The sequence below is a fragment of the Sciurus carolinensis genome, chromosome 5 (genome assembly GCF_902686445.1).
Source record: "Sciurus carolinensis chromosome 5, mSciCar1.2, whole genome shotgun sequence".
NCBI classification, from domain to species: Eukaryota; Metazoa; Chordata; class Mammalia; order Rodentia; family Sciuridae; genus Sciurus; species Sciurus carolinensis.
This window is the reverse complement of record NC_062217.1, coordinates 150,448,857-150,473,568: the sequence shown is the minus strand read 5'-3', so window position 1 is coordinate 150,473,568 and position 24,712 is coordinate 150,448,857. Positions and strand designations below refer to the sequence as shown.

The following is a 24,712-nucleotide window of genomic DNA, read 5'->3' as shown; positions in this document are numbered from 1 at the left end:
AAAAGATTCCTTTGGGATGGAGGATAAACCTCTTTCAGTGACTTTTAATTTCATTCTTTTCTTGGAGTACTTGAAAACCAGTATATGATCCATATGGCCCATCTCTCCTGTGTATGAACATCAAGGCCACTCCTATCTCATATAAGATCTGTATGGCCCACACTGGACCACTCAGAACTCCTGACAGCCTTCCTTTGTGCACATGAGATCTTTAATCCCTCCTTCTCCACCACTGAGGTATATGTGTAGCTCTTCTAATTTAGCGTGTGGGATCCATATGCCTCTTTTTCTCTAGCTGGTATGGGATCCACAGAATATTTCCCTCCCTCCCAGTCTAGTGTGTGATCTGCTAAAATTTGCCTCTATTTTTTAATTGATAGAAAAAGAAGCCTAAGTTAATTGCTCATTTTTTGACCTTCTACTTTTCCTATACTTAAAACTTAAATGTCTTATAATTAATTGGGCTAATGAGAATGAGATGTACTTAAAATATTTGCATTTTTTTTTCATGCCAGTTTTTTAAAAAGTTTCAAGTCATTCAAGAGATTGAAATGTTTGTCATTAAGATTAAATCACTTCTTGGAATTTCAAGCTGATCTCCACTGCTTTAGAATTCTTTGTAAGATGTATTAGGATTTTCTGTGTCCTGAAGAGGGGCAAAAAATATCTAATACCCATTTTCATATGACCTCTTTTATTCCTTATGTTCTCTAGATGTTTCTGAGAGTGTAGAGGGTTCTTGCTTCTGGAGATAGAAAACCCTGGGCCAAACCAATTCCAAAGGTTTTCATTTTGTAGCCCTAGGAACTCTGTCAGCAGTTTCTGACCTCCACTTGAGACAGGGAAAGGGAATCTGAAACACACAGTAATGGAATCTGTGCATGGTTAGGTAATCTTGTGGATATTGTGTCTTTAGGAAAGTTTTGGAGCTTCTGTTCATTTATTGAAAGAAATATTTAATAAAAAGCAGACATCAAGGGGAGTGTATTAAGTGATGCCTTTTATGGAAATGTAGCTGGTTTATTTTACTTTGGTGGCTCTTTCTTTGTTTTTCTGATACTAGGAATTGAACCCAGGGCTTAATGCATGCTAATTAAAGCACTTGCTCTACCACTGAGCTAATTTCCAGCCATTTGCTTAAATTTTATTTTGAGACAGGGTCTACCTAAGTTACCCAGGCTGGTCTTGAACTTGTGATCTCCTACCTCAGTCTCCTGAGTAGCTGGGACTATAGGTGTGCCCAGCTCACTTTTAGTGGTTCTTTCAATTCCTGTGGTCCATTCTCCCTTTACATTTGTTGGACTGTAGAAACTGAAAAAAATGTTAGACTGGTGTCTAAAGGGGGAAGAAATTCTATTCCTTGTGGCAGTGCAAGAAAGGCTACCTTAGACAAAGTTGCAAAGCTCATAGCATCTTACTTGGCTTAAATCTATGATTTGGCCCATAGTAACTAGAACTTAGCTTATTTTTAACCAGTGTGATGACATGTACCTTTAGTCCCAGCTACTGGGAAAGCTGAGTGGGAGGATCACATGAGTCCAGGATGTTGAGGCCAGCCTAGGCAACAAAGTAAGACACTGTCTCAAAACAATAGAAAAAGAAAGACATTAGCCTATTTTTCAAAGTAGCTCTAACCAATTGCTTAATTTTTAGCAGATGATAAGGAGGAAGCAAACATTGGGCAAAGTCCTACCTCATTGAGGTAGGAAGCCCATACAGCCAAAATGTATAGTCGTGCACACAGGTTCGAAAATTAGGCAGCTTCCTCTCAGGCCATGTTCTTATAAATTTCATATACCTTGACTCTCTCCCATTCCTCTCCAGTATAATGAATTGTGAACCTTCATTCATCTAATGCAGAACCTTTATGAAAATGTAGTGAGTAGGTGAATAACTTACCAGGTATGACATGTGTTTTCCCCCTAGAAATCAGGAGGAACACTGACTCAAATCATTCCTGTGTTAAAATATGAAGGTTCTTAAGATGTCAGTAATCACATTTTGTTCCACTCCCTTCAACTAGAAAATTTGTATGCACAATGAATCAAATTTTCATTCGTAATTTCTTTTTTTTATATACATACAAATCACATACTTTTTTAAACATTTTTTAAGATGTTGACAGACCTTTATTTTTTATTAATTTATATGTGGTGTTGAGAAGTGAACCTAGTGCCTCACACATGCTAGGTAAGGGCTCTACCACTGAGCCACAACCCTAGTCCAAATTCTCTTTAGTAATGTCTTAAGCCAGTTTACAAAATTGGATCATTGGGTAAAACAAGCAACTATGATACACTGGCCAGAAGTAACTCGTTCTTCTGACTGGTTATCCAAATACCCCTATAATAAGGTTTCATTTTTGTGTCTTTGGTCATCAAAAGAGTGGGCACAGTAATAGTAGTGTAATGAGGGGGATAATTGGCATGAAAGGGTTAAGACCTAGGACTTAGGGGATAAATTAGAGGAATACCCTACAGGTCATTTTCAGATTTTTTTTTTCTTTCTTTTTTTTTTTTTTTCTTCTGTACTGGGGATTGAATCCAAGGGTTGCTTTATAACTAAGCTACATCCCCAGTTTTTCTTATTTATTTTTGGTACCAGCGATTGAACTCAGAGGCACTCAACCACTGAGCCACATCCCCAGCCCTATTTTTATTTTATTTCGAGACAGAGTCTCACTGAGTTGCTTAGTGCCTCATTTTTGCTGGGGCTGGCTTTGGACTCCCAATCCTTCTGTATCAACCTCCCAAGCCGCTGCGTATTTATTTATTTATAAATTCTGTCTAAGTTGCTGAGAGTCTTGCTAAATTACTACGGCTGGCCTTGAATTTGTGATCTTCCTGCCTCAACCTCCAGAGCTAAGATTACAGGTGTGTGCCACCACGCCCTACTAGTTACTGAAGTTTTGAATAGATAGTTTCAAAGTGAAAAGGTTAGAAGGAATTCTTATTTGAAGTTTTATTTTGTTAAATGTTAATCAGCAGAGTCTCTGAGGCTTGTAATGCACTGCTGTTAACAGGCATCAAGGGAAATTGCTTTTTTTGTTGTTGAATTGGATGGGCTGAAGATTCATTGGCTTCATGAGGAAGAAAGCTTATTACTGCATGAAATGGGGAGTATGTGAGGCAGTTCTGAAGGTGAAAAGAAATGTTAGTGTAAAATTAAATAATGCAACCTCAGATGAACCATTTAACCACTGCCATATACTATTCAGACATACATTTACCCCTTCTCAGAAACCAGTATGTTTGAAGGTTTCCCCTTCAGTAAAAACAATTATGATTACAATAGCTTTTTGGTCTTAAATCCCCAGACACCTGAGAATATACTCTGTAGTATATTACATAGTATATTATTAAAATTGTCTAAGAAAGGGAAAGCTGCTTTTAAAAAGTTCCTTTAGGGCAAGTTAGATAGAATGTAGGAAAATACAGAGGAAATGCAACCAGATAAAGAAACTGGTACTCAGAGAGAGGTTGGTCTTTTGTCCAAAGCCACACAGCCAATAAGGATCAGGATTTTACCTCAGGCCTATTTCTTTGCTTTTTTCTATTATACATGCAGTGTTGTTCATGAAAGCAACAGTATTTTAACTGAACCTTCAAGGAAAAGTGAGTCTTAGGCTTTTTAGTGATAAAGAGAAATTGCTTTTTTATGTGAAGACAACCTGGTAAACAAAATCAAGACATCTTAGGCTGAATGTCAGGAATCCCAGCTACTCAAGAGGCTGAGGCAGGATTCCATTTGTGTGTGTGCGTGTGTGGTAGAGTGCGGGTTGTATCAGGGATTGAACTCAGGGACACTCAACCACTGGGCCACGTCTCCAGCCCTATTTTGTATTTTATTTAGAGACAGGGTCTCAGTGAGTTGCTTAGCGCCTCGCTATTGCTGAGGCTGACTTTGAACTTTCAATCCTCCTACCTCAGTCTCCCAGGCCACTGGGATTACAGACACGTGCCACCGTACCTGGTGCAGTATTCCAATTTTGAAGCTAGTCTTAACAATCTAAGGTCTGGGGAGATAGCTCACTCAGTAGAGTGCTTGCCTTGTAAGCACAAGCTCTGGGTTCGATCCCTAGCACCAAAAAAAAAAAAAAAAAAAAAGAAAAAAAAAAGAAAGAAAGAAACAATCTAGTGACACCCTATCTCATAATAAAAATAAAAAGGGCTGGTGATTTAGCTCAGTGGTAGAGTGACCCTGGGTTCAATCCTGAGTACTGCAAAAAACTAAAAGGAAAAAACAAATCCAACTTAACATGGTTAGCACCCATTTGAAAATAAAAGACTCTGATGAGGTTGGAACTTAAGACCCAGACTTTTTACCAGGCCTAATCAGATTCTTTAATGTAATTCTGGTAGTCTTCAAGGAATAAGTTTAGGGTGAAATGTTTAAGAATCTTGCCAGTATATGCCATGTTGACTATACCAGTCATGTTTCCTTCTTCCTTGAAATGAGAACTACTAGAAACTCTTTTTCTATAAAGAAGCTTTACCTTTCTCCCCCTTTCTGCCTGCAGAATTTACATAGCAGACTTTACAGACTGCATCCTCCAATATCTCAGGAATGAAATCGTCACTATGTTCTGGGCTTCCAGATGAAACTATTATTTATTTATTGTTTCATAAAAGACCTTTAGATGCCTCTGTCCATAAGAGATCACTAAGATCATGAGAAATTACATCTTTGAAAGATTTGCTTTAGATGTATACTGGTAATGAGAAAGAATCTTCTTCATTTTTCTCCTAAGTTCTATTGCTTACATTTAAAAAAAATTTTTTTTAGTTGTAAATGGACACAATGCCTTTATCTTATTTATTTATTTTTATGTGGTGCTGAGGATCAAACCCAGTGCCTCACACATGCTAGGCAAGTGCTCTACCACTGAACTACAGCCCCAGCCTATTGTTTACATTTTAAAGGAAATATTTCTATTCATACTTGGATCAAGTTGAATATCAACTATCAACTACCCAGCACTTGGGAACAGAGAACGGTTTTGCAGAATCATGAGTCAAGAGAAAAAGTTAAAAATGGACCAAGAAATCTCCAGCCAGTTTTCTACTCAGCCTTGCTATTCCATCTGTCCACTTCATTTTACTTCAGTCGGTGCAAGTGACCCCTCTCTTCAGCAGTCAGAGTTGACAGTAGCATTGGAGGGTGGCCCAGATTCCTGCCTTAAAGGTGCTTTGGACTCAGAGCCATCCCTCACTGTGACTGGTTTTAGCAATTTCCCTTTACTGTGACATTATCTATTGCTTTTTCCCTTCCCCTTCGGGACTTTCAGTAGCATTAGGAGGTTCAGTACCAGTACATAATATAGTCCTCCATTTCTTATTTCATCCTTCCTACCCCAAAAAACGAAGGCTTACTTTTAGAAGACATTAGATATGTTTTAAAAGAAGAAGAACCAGAAAGCTTTCCTTTAGCCCCCTGGTATGACTTTAAAAGAGAAAAACTTCAGTCTTCAGGGACAATTTTGTTCCTTCTTTGGAGGGCTGTTGTTCACTTCTGAACCACCTTATCTCCTGGTATGAGGATAAAATATTGTTTGCTTACTCTGGGAGACTAGCTGATGATCATGGATCTTTTTTTTTTTTTTTTTTTTTTTTAATGTAACTGAACTTCACAATCATCCTGTTAGTGGTTGGGGTTCAGTATCCTCATTCCACAGGTAAGAAAACAGAAGCAGAGGGATTCAGCTGCCCAAGGTCTCCAAGTTCAAGTCTAGTTTCCACTCAAGCCCATCTGAGTCCCAGCTCTGGTCCCTCCAGTGCCTGAGGCTGCCCTTGTGATGGTGTGATACAAAGAAATGGTTCAGAGTTAGGGTCTTCTTTTTTCTGGTGGTGGTGCTGGGGATTGAACCCAGGGCCTTGAACACACAAGGCAAGCACTCTACCAACTGAGCTATATCCTCAGCCCCTGATCATGGATCTTCAGAAGCAAAAGCTTACTTGTGAGACTAGACAGAAACCTTTCTAGACTTTTGTTTATCCTTCTTTCAGTTTTTAAAATCGAATCTCCCAGTGTGCCAGGCATTTTGCTGAAGATCTAGGAATATATTGGTGAGCAAAATAAACTATCCCTGCTCTCATGGAGTTTTTAGTTAGTCCCAATTTGGCTAGAATTTATATTCTGTTTTCCCATTAAGTTCTATCTTCAGTGTCTTTTCCCTTTCCTTAGGCCTTGTTATTTGTATTTTAAGCTCTCTTCCTAATTCTGGATGGTTGACTTTCAGAATAATACGGGCAGCACCAGCAGTTGCTTTAAAAAAAAAAAAAAAAAAAAAAAAAAAAAAGCCAAGAAAGCAAGTCCAGGGTGTTAAAATTAGAACGAATCTTCCTCCCCTATTTCTTTCCCTCTCACCAAGTCTGCCCCCAGCATTCGATTCCAAGAACCAAAAGTTGACATCTTTTGCAAATGCTGAACTTTTTTCCCCCACGCTGGTACTGGGGGAAATATTCTTAAGTTAAATACACTCTTGTACTCCCAGCAACTCAGGAGCTAAGGCACAAAGTTACAATTTCAAGGCCAACCTCAGCAACTTAGTGACACCCCATCTCGAAAATAAAAAATAAAAAGGAACTGGTGTGTAACTCAGTGGTAGAGCACCCCTGGATTATATCCATAGTACCCCAAAATTTGTTAATTTAAATTTTATAAAGAAGTTCCCTTGGTGATTGAATTACCCTAGGATCTGTGAATTCCACATGGAATTGGCTAGGGGAAAGCAGCCTGCTCAAGAACTTCTAGGCTTAAGGAGGCCTTATTCATTCACATATAATACAGTTCACCCATTTAAAGTGTATAATTTTTAAAAGATGCAATCACAAAGTTGTGCATCTATCACCACAATCTAATTATAGAATACTTTGTACCCCCTGAAAGAAACCCTGAATGTATTAACCTCCCCATTCTTTCCCTACCCTCCTTCCCTAAAAAATCTCTGATGTACTTTCCATATCTAAAAATTTCCATGTTGTAAACCATTCCTATAAGTGGAATCATGTAATACATGTGTATCTCTGGTTTCTTTTCATGGTTTCAGGATTTATGCATGTTTTAATATTTTATTCCTTATTGAGGCAGATTAATATTTCTTTTTAACTCTACCATAATTTGTGGGGGTATTTTCCTTCTACTCCTCTTCCTCCCCTCCCCCTCCCCCTCCCCCTCTTCCTCCTCTTCTCCCCCTCCTTCTCTTCCTTCTCCTCCTTCTTGTTTTGGTGGTGCCGAGGATCAAACCCAGGGCCTTCTGCATGGGAGATAAGCACTTTACCACTGAGCTATATCCCCAGCCCCTCATCTTTGTTTTTTATTTTATTATTTTATTTTTCTCATACCATTTTTGTTGATCTACTCCTCGGTTGATGGACATTTGGGTTGTTTCCACATTTTGGCTATTAGGAATAATGCTGCTTTGAGCATTCATGTACAAGGTTTGTGTGTGGACATGTATATTTATTCTTTTGGATGTATTCCTAGGTGTGGACTGGGTCATAAGATAACTGTTTAACATTTGTGGAACTGCTGAGCTGCTTTCCAAAGAAGCTGTATCATTTTACAATTCTACCAGCCATATAGGAAGATTCTAATTTTGCCACATCCTTGCCAACACATACTATCTTTTTGATTATCACTATCCTAGTGGGTGTGAAATTGTATCTTATGGTTTTGATTTGCATTTAAAATCCGTAATGACTAACAATGTTGAGCATCTTTTCACATACATTCAAATCTTTTGCCCCTTTAAGTAGATTACTTACCTTTTTATTACTGAATTGTGAGAATTCTTTAAATATTCTGACTCTAATAATTCCTTATCAGATAATCAATTTGCAAATATTTTCTCCCATTCTGTGGGTTATCTTTTACTTTCTTGATGGTGTTTTTGCCATACAAAATCATTTAAACTCAATGAAGTCCAAATTGATCACTTTTTATTTTGAAGTATTAGTCAGGTTCATTTACTTCTAGGCTGTGGTCATCCCTGCCAGTAGACTCAAACCTCACCCTCTGAGTGAGAAACATATTTGACAAAATATGTTTGGATACAAAATTCTTTCCCACCTTGGATTTAGACTAAGCCTGTATCTTAACAGACAGATATTATGTCGGCTCCTCTTGTTATTCTCTGGAAAAATTAGTTTTCAGAACTCTTCTCCTGACCCATTTCTATCCTGTTTGATTTATTCACTCATTGAATATTTATTGAGTACCAGCTGTGTGCCAGACATTTGACATTGCTTTTCTAGGTTTTTATTATAGTATATATTGTTATATAAATGTTATATATTTGTGTTATGTATCTTGTATAAATATTGTAAGAACGCTTTTGAGATTTAGTCATTCTTTCAGCAAACTTTTTTTTTTCAATACTTTTTTAGGTTTCAGTTGAACCTCGAGGTGCTCTACCACTGAGCTATATCCTCAGCCCTTTTTAATTTTTATTTGGGAACAGGGTCTTGCTAAGTCATCCAGGCTGACCTTGAACTTGCAATCTCTGCCTCAGCTTTTTGAGTAATTGGGCATGTGCTATTGCTCCCAACTTCTTTCAGCAAACATTTATTGTATGCCTACAATGTGTTATTCCCAGGTACTATGCTAAGTGTGATTGTTACCACTTTTTCCTTTGGTGAGATACATGGGTTGCCAAGAATCAGTCAGAATAACAATTGGTCACACCAGTCAGATTATCATTTTCAGGCATGGAGGTGCACACCTGTAGTTCCAGCTACCTGGGATATTGAGAAGGAGGATTACTCAGGAGTTCAAGACCAGCCTAGGCAATGTAATAAGACTCTGTCTGAAAATAAAATAACAAGGCATGATTTTTTTAAGGTTCTGTCTTATACTTTTATTACTTGAATTAGATAAAATGATTCTGTAATTCTTTACTCTCAATAAGCCACGTTAAAAGAAAATATGGATTCTGTTAACCTCTCTCATGCAAACACATTGAAATAAACTTTTTCATTTGGAATAATTTTAGATTTATAGAAAAAATGCAAAGATAGTATACAGAGTTCCTATGTATCCTTAGCCTAGTCTTACTCGTGTTACATAAGCATAGTACATTTATCAACAGAGGAATGCATTGTTACATCACTGTTAACTAAAATTCCATATTTTATTTAGATTTCACCAGTTTATTCAATAATATCCTATTTCTCTGTTCCAGGGTCCAATGCAGGGTACCATGCTATATTTAGTTGTTGTGTCTCCCCAGTGTCCTGTAGTCTGTGACAGTTTCTTAAGTCTTACTTTTCATGACATTCACAGTCTTACAGAGGACTGAGATCCAGTGGAATGTCCCCCACCTGGATTTGTCTAATGTTTTTCTTATGTTTAGATTAGGGTTAAAGCTTTTGGAAAAATGTAACAGTGGTAAAGTGCCCTTCTCATGATATCACAATAGGGGTTACATGATATTTCTCTCATGCTGTTAAGCTTTATCATTTGATTAAGTTAGTATTTGCCAGGTTTCTTCACTGTAACATTACTGTTTTTTTCCTTTTGCTATCCTAAATAAGTCACTAAATCTAGCTCTTCCTTAAGGGTGGAAATTAAACTTCATCTTCTATAGGAGAGAGTATCTACAGGTGTTACTTGAATTGTTATATTAGGAGGATTTGGATTGGTAGAGTTTTTGCCTAGCATTTGCAAGGCCTTGGGCTCAATCCCCAGTACTGAGAGAGAGAGAGAGAGAGATTTGCTTCTTTTACCCATTTACTTTATTATTTATTTATGTCAGTATGAACTCATGTCAAACCTTGATTTAAAACCTATGTTCTTGGGCCTGGGGTTGTGGCTCAGTGGTAGAGCACTTGCCTAGCATGTTCAAGGCACTGGGTTCGATTCTCAGCACTACATATAAATAAATGAATAAAATAAAGGTCCATTAACATCTAAAAAAATTAAAAAAAAAAAAAACTATGTTCTCTCCATTGCACCCAGGCAAGAAATGACAAGAATTTATACCAAGACATTGATTTCAGGAAAATATACTTATTTCAGATTTTAGAAATTTTTGAGGTAGGCTTGAAAAGACTTGGTAACCTTGGAAGTGAGCAAGTGATGGAACAGGAGTGTTTGAAAAATGATAACTTAGATTTTGATTTGAATGACTGGCATTAAAATTTGGGTTGAGCTGAATGTAGTAGTTGCATGCCTCTGATCCCAACTACTCCGGAGTTTAAGGCAGAAGGATCACAGATTTGAGGCCAGTCTCAATAACTTAGTAAGACCCTGTCTCAAAATAAAAAATAAAAAGGACTGTGGATGTAGCTCAGTGGTGGAGCACCTTGGGTTCAGTCCCCAGTAATGACCAAAAAAAAAAAGGAAATTAAAACTATATACTAAAAAGTGTGAACATTACTTGTGGACCTTGATGAAGGTGAGCTACCTCAGAGATTGTGTTTAGCCTACTCAGTGCCTTGTTCTTCCTAGTCAGAACTGAGAAAAACAACTTCCCTTTCTGATTGAAACACAAGGGCCCTCTGGCAGTAGCACCCTTGGTCCTGTTTCTTGTCTGCAGGACTCACATGGTTTTTCTTTGTCTTTGCTTGTTTGGCTGTGGATTTTTCTCCTTCATTTGCCTAGCAGAGATGCTTGATTCTATACTCTAATAAATTATTAAAACCTTCCAATTCAGAATTGTCAATTCACTTCCATTTGTAATCTCATGTTTAGTAAGAAGACAATTACCCTCTGACAATCACTCCCATGATCCTAGTACTCTAAGCCAGAGGGTACTCAATCCTTGTTTTTAACCAGTTTATCCTCTTCTCCCATCTGGTACTATATTAATTTTAATTCTTTGTTTCAGAGCCATCATCAACCACTTTAACCCCAAAATTGAGTCCTATGCTGCTGTGAATCACATATCCCAACTATCCGAGGAGCAGGTAAGCCACTATTCTCCTCAGAGTGACTTAGTTGGTGACCAGAATCAATCAGTTGCCTTCTCTCTGGTAGCAGGGAATTCTGTGACTGAACTTTAAGCAGGAATGGCAAGAGCCAGGCTGTTTGAGAGGAATTAGTACAGGATTGCTTGATAGTACTTAAAATAGCAAGTAATACCTTCTGCATTTGTGCCATCTGTAGGGTTTGTTTAATTACATAGAAGAAATGTAGTTGAAAATTTGGTGAATTATTTTTAAAGGGGGTGATAAATCATTACTTTTTAAGATCTTAGAGTTATTTTTGATTTTTGAAAGTAAAAAATGTGAACCTTGAAATGGATGAAACTGCCAATTAGAAAAACCCTGAGTTCAGCTTAATTTGAAGCTTTTTGGCTCGTTAAAACATGAGCCCTTTTTTGGGACAGATTTTCCTTAGTAATTGAGTTCCCTTTGCCTTGAGCAATTATTTCTGAGCAGGCTTTTTTATGGTATGGACTGAGTTGGAGATGCAGAGAGCTTGTGTTTGCTTTGCTTAAATTTGGCCTGATTTCCCCTTCTCCCAAAGCGCCTGCACTCAGCTCTACATTACATAAAAGTACAGATGGGGCATTAGCATGGCATGGGGTTGAACCTGATGTTTCATTCTGAAACACTTGAGTCCATTTTTAAAAGCAGAAAATAAGACATTTTATTCACATGATTCCCCTTTCTTTCTTCTCATCCTCCTCCCAAGTTGGAGGGACCAGGGTATAGAGTCCAAACCAATAAAAACAACATATATGTTCCTCTTTCCCTTGCTTGCCAATACATCATTATACCCCTTTTCTGAGCTTCTTCCTAATAGGACCAGCCAGCAGCTATGTTATGACGATGTGTTCCAGTGTTCCTAAAAGCTATTCAGTTCACTCATTGAGGCACAAGGCAAGTTTTTTCCTAACAGGCTTTTCCGTATTCCCCCAGTGACTCTTTCCTCAGCCAGATGGATAGGACTCTATTAGTCTGTCAGTTGTTCCCTTTGACATATTTGTTCTCTTTTGTGAGACCAGCTGTGTGAATCCATCCTCACATTTAAAACTCTGTTATAAATGGCTTTCATTTTTCTTTTTTTCCTTTCTGTCTGTAGAGCAGTCCAGAGTCCTTTTCTTTGATGCTGTGCTCTCTGTGAGGTGCTTCCTGATGCTGCTACCTTTTTCTCTTGGACCCACTTGTGTCAGTTTGACTATGTCATTTTTATGCAGAAGGATGCAACACCCTGAATTCTGAAGTGAGAAAAGGGGTGACTTCCCTACATCAGTGAGCTCTGGTTAGTCTAAAAGCTTTTTTTTAAAAAAATAGGAAGACACATTTTCACTGTCAGTGGCGTGCAGCATTTATGCCCCAGCAGCTTGGGAAGGTCAGGCTGAAGTCTTTCTCCAGCAGTAGCAGCCACAGACCAATAATAAGAGCTCATTCTGGTGCATGAGACAATCTGGAAAAGAATGATTAGCAAGCACATGTCCTCACCCTCCTCCAACTTCTTTCAAAGTTAAATGAAGTGATGAAAGTGCCTCTCAAAAAGAGTCCACACGAGCCAGAGATGAAGTGAATCCTGTGGAGAGGAAGAGGACCTACCTATACAAGAATGGGAAAGTAAATCAACTGATTTATTTACCTCGTCAATAAAGAATTACTTGGCTGCTATAATACAAGTTATGGTGCTGGGAGTGGGGATCAGCAGTGAATAAGTATAGTCCTTTCTGTTATGGAGTTTTTGTATATTTATTACCTCTCTATAACAGTCCTTTTCACTTGGGTGGGGAGGGTGACATTGTTCTGGACCCTTTTCAAAACCACCCTCAAAATAGTTGTTGCTTCTGTTCCCTAATTGACTTTTGCAGAGTGCTAAGTGATAGCATCACAGTGTACTTGGTTTTATTCTCAGCACTATCAGATTAGAGGTATTTGAGTGCCTTGCTTATCTCCAACATGTGTTGGAGCACTTCTCTCCCTTCACTTATGAATTAATGCTAATGTCACTTAATGTTAAGAGTATTCACAACTTCTCAAAGAGCTGGCTATGGCACGCAGTAAGGCCCTGCAGCTGTTAGCTGCAGAATGAGTAGGGGAAAAAATTAAGAATTTTATTCCCAGTAGATTTTCTAAAGTACTCCTAAAATAAAACCTAAAGACCATGGATAGGTGTTAACTGGAATTTATAGTACTTAGTTAGCAGACAGTGTAGGGCTTTTTTTCTTAAAAACATATGCCTGCCCGGCCTGCCATTTTCTTCTGGCAAGAGATTTGTTTATTCTTGATTCCTGATGATCCCCAGATACAGTTAGCCTCTGTTCTAAGGCATCAAAAGCCTATACATTTTTGCTGATTAAACAAAGCCTAGTCTCTTACACTGGGCTTTCTTTTCAGACATCCAGAAAAGAGATGACTGTTTTCTGTCAATTTCCATTACTTCATGGAATGCCAGATTTTTTTAAGTGAGTTAATGCCCTCAGTATGACTGGTCACGCATTTTCTAGCATAATAAACTGCAAGCATTTTTATAGTCTATATATGCTGACATTTTATTTGTCTGTAAAGCTTATTCATTTTGACTTCTTTTTTACATGTGCTAAAATATACACAACATGAAATTTACCATTTTTACAAATTTTTAATGTACATTCAGTGACATTAAGTACATTTACACCATTGTGCAGCCATCACTATTCGTTTCTCCAGAACTTTCTCATCCTTCCATAATGAAACTCTGTAGTCATCAAATAATAAACACCCATTCTTCATGACCCTTAACAGGTAACCACTGTTACCGGTAAACAATTTGACTATTCTAGGTATCTTAGTGGAATCATATACTTTGTGACTTATTATTTCTTTTAGTGTATTCAAGTTTCATCCATGTTGTAGCATGTATCAGAATTGAGTTCCTTTTTAAGACTGAATAATAATCCATTCATTGCATTGATGGACATGTAGGTTGTTTCCACCATTTATTTATTTATTTGGGTACTAGGGATTGAATCTAGGGCATTCCACCACTGAACTACATTCCCAGCCCTTTTCATTTCTTTATTATTTTTTTCGATTTTCAGACAGAATCTTTCTCTCTTTTTTTGAATATTTTTCATTGTAGATAGATAAGATACCTTTTTTTTTTTTTAATAAATTTTTATATGGTGCCGAGAATTGAACCCAGTGCCTCACATGTGCTAGGTCAGCACTCTACCTCTGAGCTACAATCCCAGCCTAAGACAGGATCTTTCTGAGTTGCTGAGGTTGACCTCTAACTTGAAATCCTCCTGCCTCAACCTCCTAGCTTTGATTATAGCTTTGATTATAGGCATTCACCACTGTGCATGACTTGTTTACATCTTATAACTTTCCCCCTCCCCCAGTCTCAGGGATTGAATCCACTTGCTAGGCAAGCACTCTACCACTGAGCTATATCCCCAGCCCATCTTCTAGCTATTATGAATAATAATTTTTAAATTTTTGAAGAAGTTCAACTTGCTTTTTTCTTTTGTTGGCTGTGCTTTTGGTGTTGTATCCAAAAAATCATTGCTGAATCCAGGGTCATGAAACTTTTGCCCTATGTTTTTTTCTCAGAATTTAGCTTTTATTCTTATATTTAACTCTTTAATCCATTTTGAGGTTTTTGTTTTGTTTTCTTTTTTGTTTTTTTGTTTTCTTTCATTTTGTTTTTAGTTTTTAGTTTTCTTTTGCAGTGCTGGGGATTGAACACAAGGTCTTGTGCATGCCAGGGCAAGTGCCCTACCACTGAACCATATCCCCAGCCCAATTTTGAGATTTTTTTTTTTTATGGTATTAGGTAAGGGCATTTTGACTTCTGTTTGTATTTGACATATCTTTATGAGAAAAGATTAAGGAAGAGATACAACTTGCTTTTCGAAAAGCTATGAAACTACTCCCAGTTTATCCCCTGAATTTGGCTTGTTTCTAGCACATCTTTTAAAAAGTAGATCTTCAAGTGTTGGTGGTATAGCTCAGTGGTTGAGGGCTGGGCTAGTGTATGAGAGACTCTTGGTTCATTCCTCGGATCAGAACCTCAGAAAGAAAGAAAGAGAGAGAGAGAAAAGAAAGAAAGAAGGAAGGAAGGAAGGAAGGAAGGGAGGAAGGGAGGGAGGGAGGGGAAAAAAGTGTTCTTCAGGCCCCTTTTGCCCACCCTCAATGAAGATTTAGCTCCTTTCTCAGTATGGCTCATTAATAAGTGTCCATCCCTACCTAGTATGCCTCGGTATGCCAGGCAAACCTGATCATCGATGAAGAAGGATTTCTAAAACAATAAAGCTAAGCTAAGACTGGAATATTTGAAATGCATGGCAATTTAAATGGTTCTTCACATAAGGAACTTTGAATCTGATTCCTTCCATTCCCAAGTCTACTTTCTCTCTGGTTCCATTTGTGTTCATCTCCTCTCGATTTACCCTTTTAAGAGGACCACAAGTAGAGCAGCCTTGACTCATCACTCCTGTAAACCTTCCTAAATTCTGATCTCCAGTCCCTCCCTCACCAGTGATCTACACCCTGAATTTATTCCCAAAGGAGGATAGTTGAGTCACACAACTTGTGTTTCTTGGATAAATTCCAGGGATCATTTTGTCTGTACTAAAGAGATGTACATGAAAGGTATTTAAGGGAAACTCTTGATACCAGGCTAAATCTTGGGTTGAGATGCTTTGAGTATATCCTATCTTGATATAAGGCAATGCTCTCTTGCCAGCAGAGTCCTAAAATAGAAGAGCCCTTTGGGGACATTCTCCTTCCTATCCTGACTTACTCTAACCTCATAAATATTCCTTCTCTATTCTGCCTTTCCAGTTAGGAAAAATATTTTCAGTTATTGTTGGTTATATCATATTAGTGGTGGGTCTGCACTCAAGATCAGCCATGAAAATTTCTTGGAATGATGTTTACTCACAGATAGTTCTTAACCTAAAGTCCAAAAATAAACAGTTTTTAGAAAGTGTGTACTCCAAAATTGTGTGTAAAATTATGCATATGTCACCATCTTCATCATCTTCATTGTTGTGATCATCATTGTCTTCTTGTTCGTCTTCCTCTTCTAAGATTCTCATCTGGTCTTTGACTACCCTTTCCAACATTTTTTTATTATTTTTTTAAATTTTGGGGGTACTGGGGATTGAACTCAGGGGCACTTGACCACTGAGCCACATCCCCAGCCCCTATTTTGTGTTTTATTTAGAGACAGGGTCTCACTGAATTGCTTAGCAACTTGCTTTTGCTGAGGCTGGCTTGAACTCATAATCCTCCTGCCTCAGCCTCCCTAGCCACTGGGATTACTGGTGTGTGCCACCATGAGCAACTTCCTTCTAACATTTTTAAGATTCATTAGCTTAGCCACTTTGAATAATACCTCATACTTTCCTTACTCCAAAGTCATCAGACCATTGAGGATCTCAAGCTCCCTGTAAGCTTCACTATTTGCTTTGGTTTACAAACGCTTATGACATGTTGATTTATATCAGCTCTCATTTCCTTATAGGCAATAGAAGGCTTCATAATAGACCTTACAGAAGATTCTGTAGAGTCCTGAATGTCTACAGGACATAGTAACAGGTTAGGATTCAAAACAAAATCTTCCTTGAGTACCTGATTCCTTTCAGTCTCATTCATGACCAGTTTATTGCCTTTGAAATGTCCCACTGGAAAGCAAGTAAATTACTGGTTCACTCTTGCTCTATCAGCCTTCATTTAGCTATCAGTATATTAGCAAATGCTCTGGACCTGTGATTGCATTAGGCATTTGAAGGATACAAAATTATGATAAAGGGCCTTTGCTCTCAAAGGACAGTATGGTACAAGAGATGGTTTTAAAATGTTGTTATTGTCAGATGTCAGGTTCTAGCAGTGGGATGTGTTCCTGTTAGAGAAAGATCTCTAGTTGCAGTGGTCAGAAAAGGCCACATAGAGAAGGCAAAAACTGAGCTTGATTGGATAAATGAAGAGGCATAAATTGTAAATGTACCTAAAACTAGAATCTGAAAAGCAGAGTACTAATAGAGAAGAGTTCCAGAGTTCTTGCAAGTAATTTCTTTGAATCACAAAACATCCAGAGGTTGGATAACTTAGAAATGCAAGTCAGTCATTTAATCACATCCTATGTAATCCCTAATGCTCTGTCATCCCTTCCTAATTGTTCTGCCTTTGATTCAATCACAAGCATTTATTAAGGGCCTAGCCTGAGCCAACCTCATTGCTAGGCAAGTGATGAGACCTAATAGGCAAACTTGCTTTTTAAATTGTGGTTAAACACACACACACACAAATACACATCAAAATTTACCATCCGAACCATTTTTTGCTGTATAGTAGGCTTACAGCATGCATATTGTTGTGCCATAGCTCTGTGGAACTTTTCTATCCTGCAGAACTGAAACCCTATATTCACTGAATAATTCCCTTTCCCCACTCCTTTTTCTGCCCTGGCAACCACTACTTCACTTTCTAAGAGTGGGCAAACCTATCTTGAAGCTGGTTTTCCTTTCAACTCAGTGACCCAGGAGCTTGCTAAAACTTTTCTACATACAAATTTAGTGATATTTTTGTGAAGATCAAGACAATGTTCTGCTGGTAACTACCCCCACCCAGTATGCCATAGGACCATAGGATAGTACAACCAGATTCCCAAGTTTTCTACATAAGGAATTTTGATGGGGTTTTTATTTCCCTTTAAGTTTCCACCCTCACTAGAATTTGCATTTTGGATACAGAGGAGTCCTGTTGTATATCGAAGGGCATATCTTCATAAGTATTATGACAAAGCAGAATATTTTTGAAAGCTGCTAAGTATTATTTATTTCTACCTATTAGTAATCTTTCTAAATCTTTTTTATTTTCTCCTGATCCTGAGAGCCATTACAAATCAATGCTGGGTGTTTGGAGTCTAAATGAAGCCTCACTTTATTTTCTTAAGAAGTGTGAGATACTAATGAGGGGAAAGTCCTAGTTTGTGAAGCACAACATTGTTAGGGGTCCTGGGTGGCATTCATTATTGTAGAAAGAATGCACAGAGATCTTGGGGGCAAATCCTAAGAGCTTAAAGCCTTTCGAGGAGGTTAGGGACGTAGCTCAGTGGTAGAGTGCTTGCCTAGCATGGATGAAGCCCTGGTTTTCATCCTCAGTACCATACACACAGACAGAAAAGTTTTATGAAGAAAAGTGAGGCTGAGGCTGAGGCTTTAAGAGTCGTTAACCCTTGGTGTATTAATAAATGTTTAACAAGCACTAGGAAGGGTGAGTGGTAGGAGGGGGTCTAATGGGTAGTGTTAGGTGTGCATGTTCCCACTGTGGCTAATGTGAAGCCAGCTGGCTCTCACATTGAGGCAGTTCTCATAGACCAAGCCTGTGTGAGCCAGTTCCAGCACACCACTTGTTAAGGAAGGCTGAGAGAAGGGCTGTGACACTGTGTGGCAGGGTGTTCTGAGCACAAAGTGAATGTAGTTCACTTTCTCTGCTGGAGTCACCTCTAGAAAAATTCTCTCCAGGGCAGCCCTGGATCTTAGACAGGATAATTGAGGCCTGTGAGCAACCCACTCTTCGAGCCCCTGTCATGTTTTCTCATTTTAGAACAGTGCCCTAACCATCATGTAGGACTGCCTTAGAAGAGACATGTGCTAGAGAGCAGAGATTTAAAGACTCCCATGATAGCTGTAACTCAATTTCCTGTCCTTGGCATCATGTTTTTTGACAAGTCTGTGGTCTTGAACTGTCTGTCTGTAGCCATGAATGATAGTTGCTCTGGGAACACTGATTGAGTACTAACACATGACACAAGTGTTAACTATATATATGATCCTGCCCCCTGCCTTCTTTGTTGCATTTGTTTAGATTCTGGCATTTCTTTCTTTTTTATTTTATTTTTTTTCATGGTACTGGGAATGAAATTTAGGGGTGCTCCACCACCGAGCTACATCCCCAGCCCTTTAATTTTTTGAGACAGGGTCTTACTAAGTGTCCGGCTGGCCTCAAACTTGCAATCCACCTACCTTAGGCTTCAGAGTAGCTGCTGTTACAGGCATGTGCCACTGCAATGGGCAATTTCAGTTGATCTGTTGGGCAGGAAAAATGAAATTGTCATGAGTTGTTTGTTTACTGGATTCACTGAAGCAAGAAAGAAATAATGTCAGAGATGGGGGTGTTTTTCTATAAGTTACTTATCCTTCCTAATCAACTTTAGGTTATATCAGCATCTTGAGATATAAGAGGGTCAGCTGATTTATGTGCTGTTAGGTTGACCACTCTTACTTAGACAAAGTTGGTGCACCATCAGGGGTCTTAGGGGAGAGAGTATCTTGGATTTGGAATGACGCAAATAAATGAAACAACTCATAATTATGAAATTGGCAATTTTATATGATTTATTCACTTAATTCTTACATCAACTATTTGGGATAGGTGTAGTTATCATTTTATAGCTGAGAACTCTAAGTAGGCTAAATAATTTGTTCAAGGTCACACAGCCATTAATATTAAAATAATGCGGACCTCAGTCTATCTGACTCCAAAGTCCATTTCGTCAGGCAGGGACATGTGTGACAACCTGAATCTGTCAAATATTCTGAAGGAAGAGGTAAGTCAAAAAAACAGAAAGAGAAGCAGAGAGAGAAGATAACAGGGCTTATTCCTGGGGGATGGGGAAAGGTCCTGGATTGAGAAAGGCCCATTTACTTGAGAACAGAAAGTACCAAAACAGGCTTAGAGAGTTTGCCTGCCAACTGGGCAGAAATGCCTGAGAAGAGAATCCTGGCATCGTATGATGTTTACAAATGAGAGAATAGTCTTTTTATCTTAACCAAATGTCCCAGGAAGGTCATTGTGAGAAGTAAAGCTTTTCCTGCACACCAAAGAGATATGGTGACTTTTTTCTTTCTAAGTTTTTACTTTACATCTTGAGATGACTCAAGATCTAAAAGACACTGGATTTTAATTGTTTTTAAAATAGTAGGCCCATTTTATTCAAGAAGCAAAAACTCTCAGTGTCTCACTGTCAAGCAGGATGAATACAGAGGTCACTAGTGGAGAAGAGGTCAGCTTATTATTCATCTCTGTCATTGTCAGCATTTTCTCCAATTAGGTAGGAGTTTTGAAATAATTGTCACATGAACTTCTGATCTTCAGCCAGGCAACTGTGAAGTTTCATTGGCAGTACATAGGAAGAACAGTGTTGAAACTAGTAGGAATTCCAGTTGGTACTTTTCAGCTTTTGAAGAGGTTACAGGAGATGGCAGTCCGTGCTTTCTTGCTTAGACCTTTTGTTCCTGTTAGATAGGTGTATTCAAGTAGGACTTCCCTCTTCAGTTTGTTTTTTAGCCACCTCTTTCCTTCCAGTAGATCTTTGGAAAGTTTGTTTTATTTCCACTACAACCTCTTCTCAAAAAGTGGCTCAAAACTCTTTTAAGATGTGCTTGCAAGAGCATGGTTTGCTGTCTGTGGCAATATCAGAGGCTAGAAGTATTACTGTGCAAACTTTTATCTCTGTTATAAGCTATGTGGAAATGTTTTTGCTAAGTAACATAATAGCATTTTGACTTTTCATAGTGATCCTACTTGAAAGATGTTCCAGTCTTGAAAATGACTGACCCAGCTAGAAATGAAGCTATTCATAGCCCACAAATGGGATCTCTGTTAAGGATTCTGTTGTTGGGGAGGGATAGCTAAGTGAGGACTGGAGAGGAGGCAGAGACCTCATGTTGAGTAACCAGTGAGTTAAGATCAGAGATAGTGTTTCTACTCTCCCTCTCTGAGATGTGATATGTTTCCAAGGAAAGAAACCTCAGGTGGTGCAAAGACATTAGCCTCTTGATTGGAGCTGGGTCAGAGAAGGAAAGGGTCTGATAGAAATCTGTATGTGTTGTGTTTCTATATCCCTGTTACCTTGGTTGCCATTTAGTGTGATTGGATGCCTTGCTCGTACAGGGCCCAGTGTGTGTTGGATCGTAATTATTGTAAAGAAAAACTTCACCAAGGGGTGTCTAGGGCTTCAACCAAATAAAGTCAGGGAGGTGGGGTGACTGCCCAGGGAAATTAAAGAAAGTCACTGTCACTACTCCTTGAACCAACTAATCACCCACTGTGAGGTTCATTATCTGGTCTACCTTAGCTGAAGGGCAAAGCTAGCCTAGATCAATAAATCTCAGGACAATAGAGAGCTCTCTGATAGGAGGCCTGAAAGACATGGATGGACTGAGAGAACTGGCCGGCTTAAATTGGTTCTGAAATTGGGTTTGGTCCTGAAGTATAAGAGATGAAAATAGAAAGAGCAAAGAAAACTCTCTCTCTCTCTCTCTCTCTCTCGCTCTCTCTCTCTCTTTCTCTCTCTCTCTCTCTCTCTCTCTCTCTCTCTCTCTCTCACACACACACACACACACACACTTCTGTCATGGGACGGGTTGTGATTCAGTGATAGAATGTGTGCCTAGTGTGTGTGAAGCAGTGGGTTGATTCTCAGCACCACATATAAATAAATGAATAAAATAAAGGTCTATCAACAACTAAAAAAAAAATTAAAAAAAAAAAAAAAGCAAGTCATCACCTGGTATGGCCACATATACCTATAATCCCAGCTACTCAGGAAGCTGAGACAGGAGAATTACAAGTTCAAGGCCAGCCTTCAAAATAAATTTTTTTAAAAGTTTTTAGATGTTGATAGACATTTATTTTATTTGTTTATTTATATGTGGTGCTAAGAGTCGAACCCAGTGCCTCACTCATGCTAGGCAAGTGCTCTACCTCTGAGCCACAACTCCAGCCCATCAAAATAAAATTTTAAAAGGGACTGTGTATATGACTCAGTGGTAGAGCACCATGAATTCAGTCCTTAGTACTGTGGAAAAATAAGGGGGGAAGGTCACTGGGGGTGTATCTTAGTGATAGCCCACTTGCCTAACATGCATGTGCCCCTAGTTTTAATCACCAATAACAGATCATCCTTTTGGAACCTGAGGTTTAATGTTTACCTTTGGATCATTGTTTCCAATTATTTTGGGTGGTGAAAGATTCAGGTTACCTAGGATAGGAAGTCACTGTAAGCATCCAGTGGAGGGGAGGAATCCTCACTCGGTGGGAGTCTGTGGTTTTGTTACAGGTTGCTATTTATTCTACTACTTGTGCTGTTGGCTGTATTCTTTTGTTTTTTGTTTTGTTTTTTTGTTGATGGTGGGGGATTGAACCCAGGAGTGCTTAACCACTTAGCCATACCCCCAAACCTTTTGTCTTTTATTTTAAGAGAGGGTCTCACTACAGTGCTGAGGCTGACCTTGATCCCGAGACTTCCTGTCTCAGCTTCCTGAGCTGCTGGAATTACAGGTGTGCACCAGCATGCCCGACTGCTGTATTCTTTTGATGGTTTTTTGTTTGTTTGTTTGTTTTTTAAGTCACATTGAGCTAATGTATTCTGAAAAAGAACCAGTTCTACTGGGCGCCACACCTGTAATCCCAGCAATTCAGGAGGCTGAGGCAGGAGGATTGCAATTTTGAAGCCAGTCTTGGCAATTTAGTGAGACCATTTCTCAAAATAAAGACTGGGGATGTAGCTCAGTGGTAGAGCACCCCTGGATTCATCTCCAGTACCAAAAGAAAAAAAGAAAAAGAAAAGAAAGAAGGAAAAAAGGAAGAAAGAACTGTTCCGACCCCGAAATGAGCTTACAGGACCTGCTTTGGCCTAAGAACTTATTGCTTCTGTGTCCTTAGTGAAGTTAAGACAGGGAATGAGTACTAACTGGGCTTTATGTTCCCTAGATTTCTTTTCTTCTGTACAAAAGTACCAAAGTACCTACTATGCCAAACCAGGAGCTATAAAAATGCAAAAGCTGTACTTTTCCTTGAGGACTTGACAGTATACATTATCACTATCACTACTTTCTTGTTAGACCTTTGCCTGTGTGTGCTCTTGTAGATCTCGCTCACCTGGTATATTTGGAGTGATTGCATTAGCCCCACCTGATCAGCCTAAGGAGGACAAATAAACCTCCTTTTTCTCCTTTGACCCTCCAGTGAAATATTGTCTCATTACAAATCCACAAACAATTGTCTGATGACCTTTATTTACAATGTGTTTCCTCTAGGACAGCCATTATTATCTCATATTAATCTTTCGTCCTTGCCTCCATTTCATGAAGAAGGAAAAAGCCGAATTATCATTATGTAAAATTAGCAAAGGCAGGAATCCCTGGGCTTCACAAATGACTAAATTTATCAGAAGGTCTAGATATTACACCACTAAAAAAATGTTCATGTGACCACCATGTATGGTGGTACATATAATCCTAGCAACTCGAGGTTGAGGCAGGAGGATCATACATTTGATACCAGCCTGAGCAATTTAGTGAGACCCTATATTAAAATAAAATTTAGAAAAGGAATGGGATGTAATCTAGGGCCTGCCTAGCATGTGCAAGACCCTGGGTCCAATTCCTAGTACCAAAGTAAATAAACTAATGAATGATTTTATGATATGTAAATTATGCCTCAAAAAACATGCTAAAAGGAAAAAACCTGCCAAACTATTTTCAAAAGTGATTATACCATTTTTCATTCTACCCAATAACATAAGGTTTCCAACTACTTCATATCCTTGCCATACTTGGAATTTTGAGTTTTAATTTTAGTCATCCTAGTGGGCATGTAGTACATTATTTATGGTTTGTTTTGTTTTGTTTTTGGTACCCGGGATTGAACCCAGGGGTACTCAATCACTGAGCCACATCCTCAACCCTTTTTTATTTTTATTTAAAGACAGGGTCTTGCTGAGTTGCTTCAGGCCTTGCTAAATTGCTGAGGCTGGATTTGAACTTGGAATCCTCCTGCCTCAGCCTCCTAAGCTGCTGGGATTACAGATGTGGGCTGCTGCACCTGGCCATTACAGTTTTTTATTATTTTATTTATTTCTTTCAACCACGGAACGACATCCTCAGTCCTTTTTTATATTTTATTTAGAGACTGGGTCTTACTAAATTGTGGAAGTTGTCTTTGAACCTATGGATCCTCCCACATCAGCCTCCCAGGCCGTTGGGATTATAGGTATCCACTACTGCTCCCAGCTATTATTCATTTTAATTGGCATAATGACTAGTAAACTAAAGCCGCTTTTTGTATACGTGGCCATTATATATCTTCTTTTGAAGACATGGAGTATCTGAAGTGTCCAGACCATTTATCTATTTTTGAAATTTAGTTATTTCTTTTTTATTATTATTTATGAGTTTTTATGTATTGTGGATACAGGTTCTTTGCTGTATATGTTGTAATGCAGATATGTTCTCCCAGTCAAGAACTTTCATTTGCATCTTCTTCATGATGTATTTCAAAAACCAGACTTTTTTTTTTCCCTGTGCTAAAGATTGAACCCAGGGACCCTTAACCACTGAGCTACATCCCCAGCCCTATTTAATTGTTTTATTTTGAGACAGGGTCTCTCTCAGTTGCCAAGGCTGGCTTTAAACTTATGATCCTTCTGCCACCTGATTCGCTGGGATTAAAAGTGTACACTACTGCGCCTGGTCTTTTTCTAACTTCTTAAAGTAGAAACTTGGGTCATTGATTTGAGATCTCATTTTCTAATATAAAAATTTACTGCTGTAAATTTCCATATTAACAACATCATATGTTTTAGTATGTTCTGTTTTCATTTTCATTCAGTTCAAAATATGTTTTCTTTCTCTTGTGATATTTAGAAATCTGTTTTATTTCCTTGTTTGTTAGGTTCCAGATATATTTATCTTACTAATTTCCTTTTTGTTTTGGTATTAGGGATTAAACCCAGAAGTGCTTTTACC

The 24,712-nt window shown here is 38.5% G+C and overlaps 1 protein-coding gene and 1 long non-coding RNA gene across 2 annotated transcripts in view; one reads left to right on the top strand and one right to left on the bottom strand.

Moving 5' to 3' along the window:
• Window positions 1-24,712, bottom strand: part of LOC124985121 (uncharacterized) — a 48,023-nt gene that overhangs the window by 6,061 nt on the left and 17,250 nt on the right. The window contains exon 2 of the long non-coding RNA XR_007108807.1: window positions 18,926-18,988. This is a non-coding gene — a long non-coding RNA (uncharacterized LOC124985121). The remainder of the gene's footprint in view (window positions 1-18,925; window positions 18,989-24,712) is intronic.
• Armh3 (armadillo like helical domain containing 3) overlaps window positions 1-24,712 on the top strand; it is a 195,373-nt gene that overhangs the window by 154,885 nt on the left and 15,776 nt on the right. Inside the window, 1 exon segment of the mRNA XM_047553500.1 lies at window positions 10,829-10,907. Within this exon segment, the coding sequence (XP_047409456.1) occupies window positions 10,829-10,907 (79 nt within the window).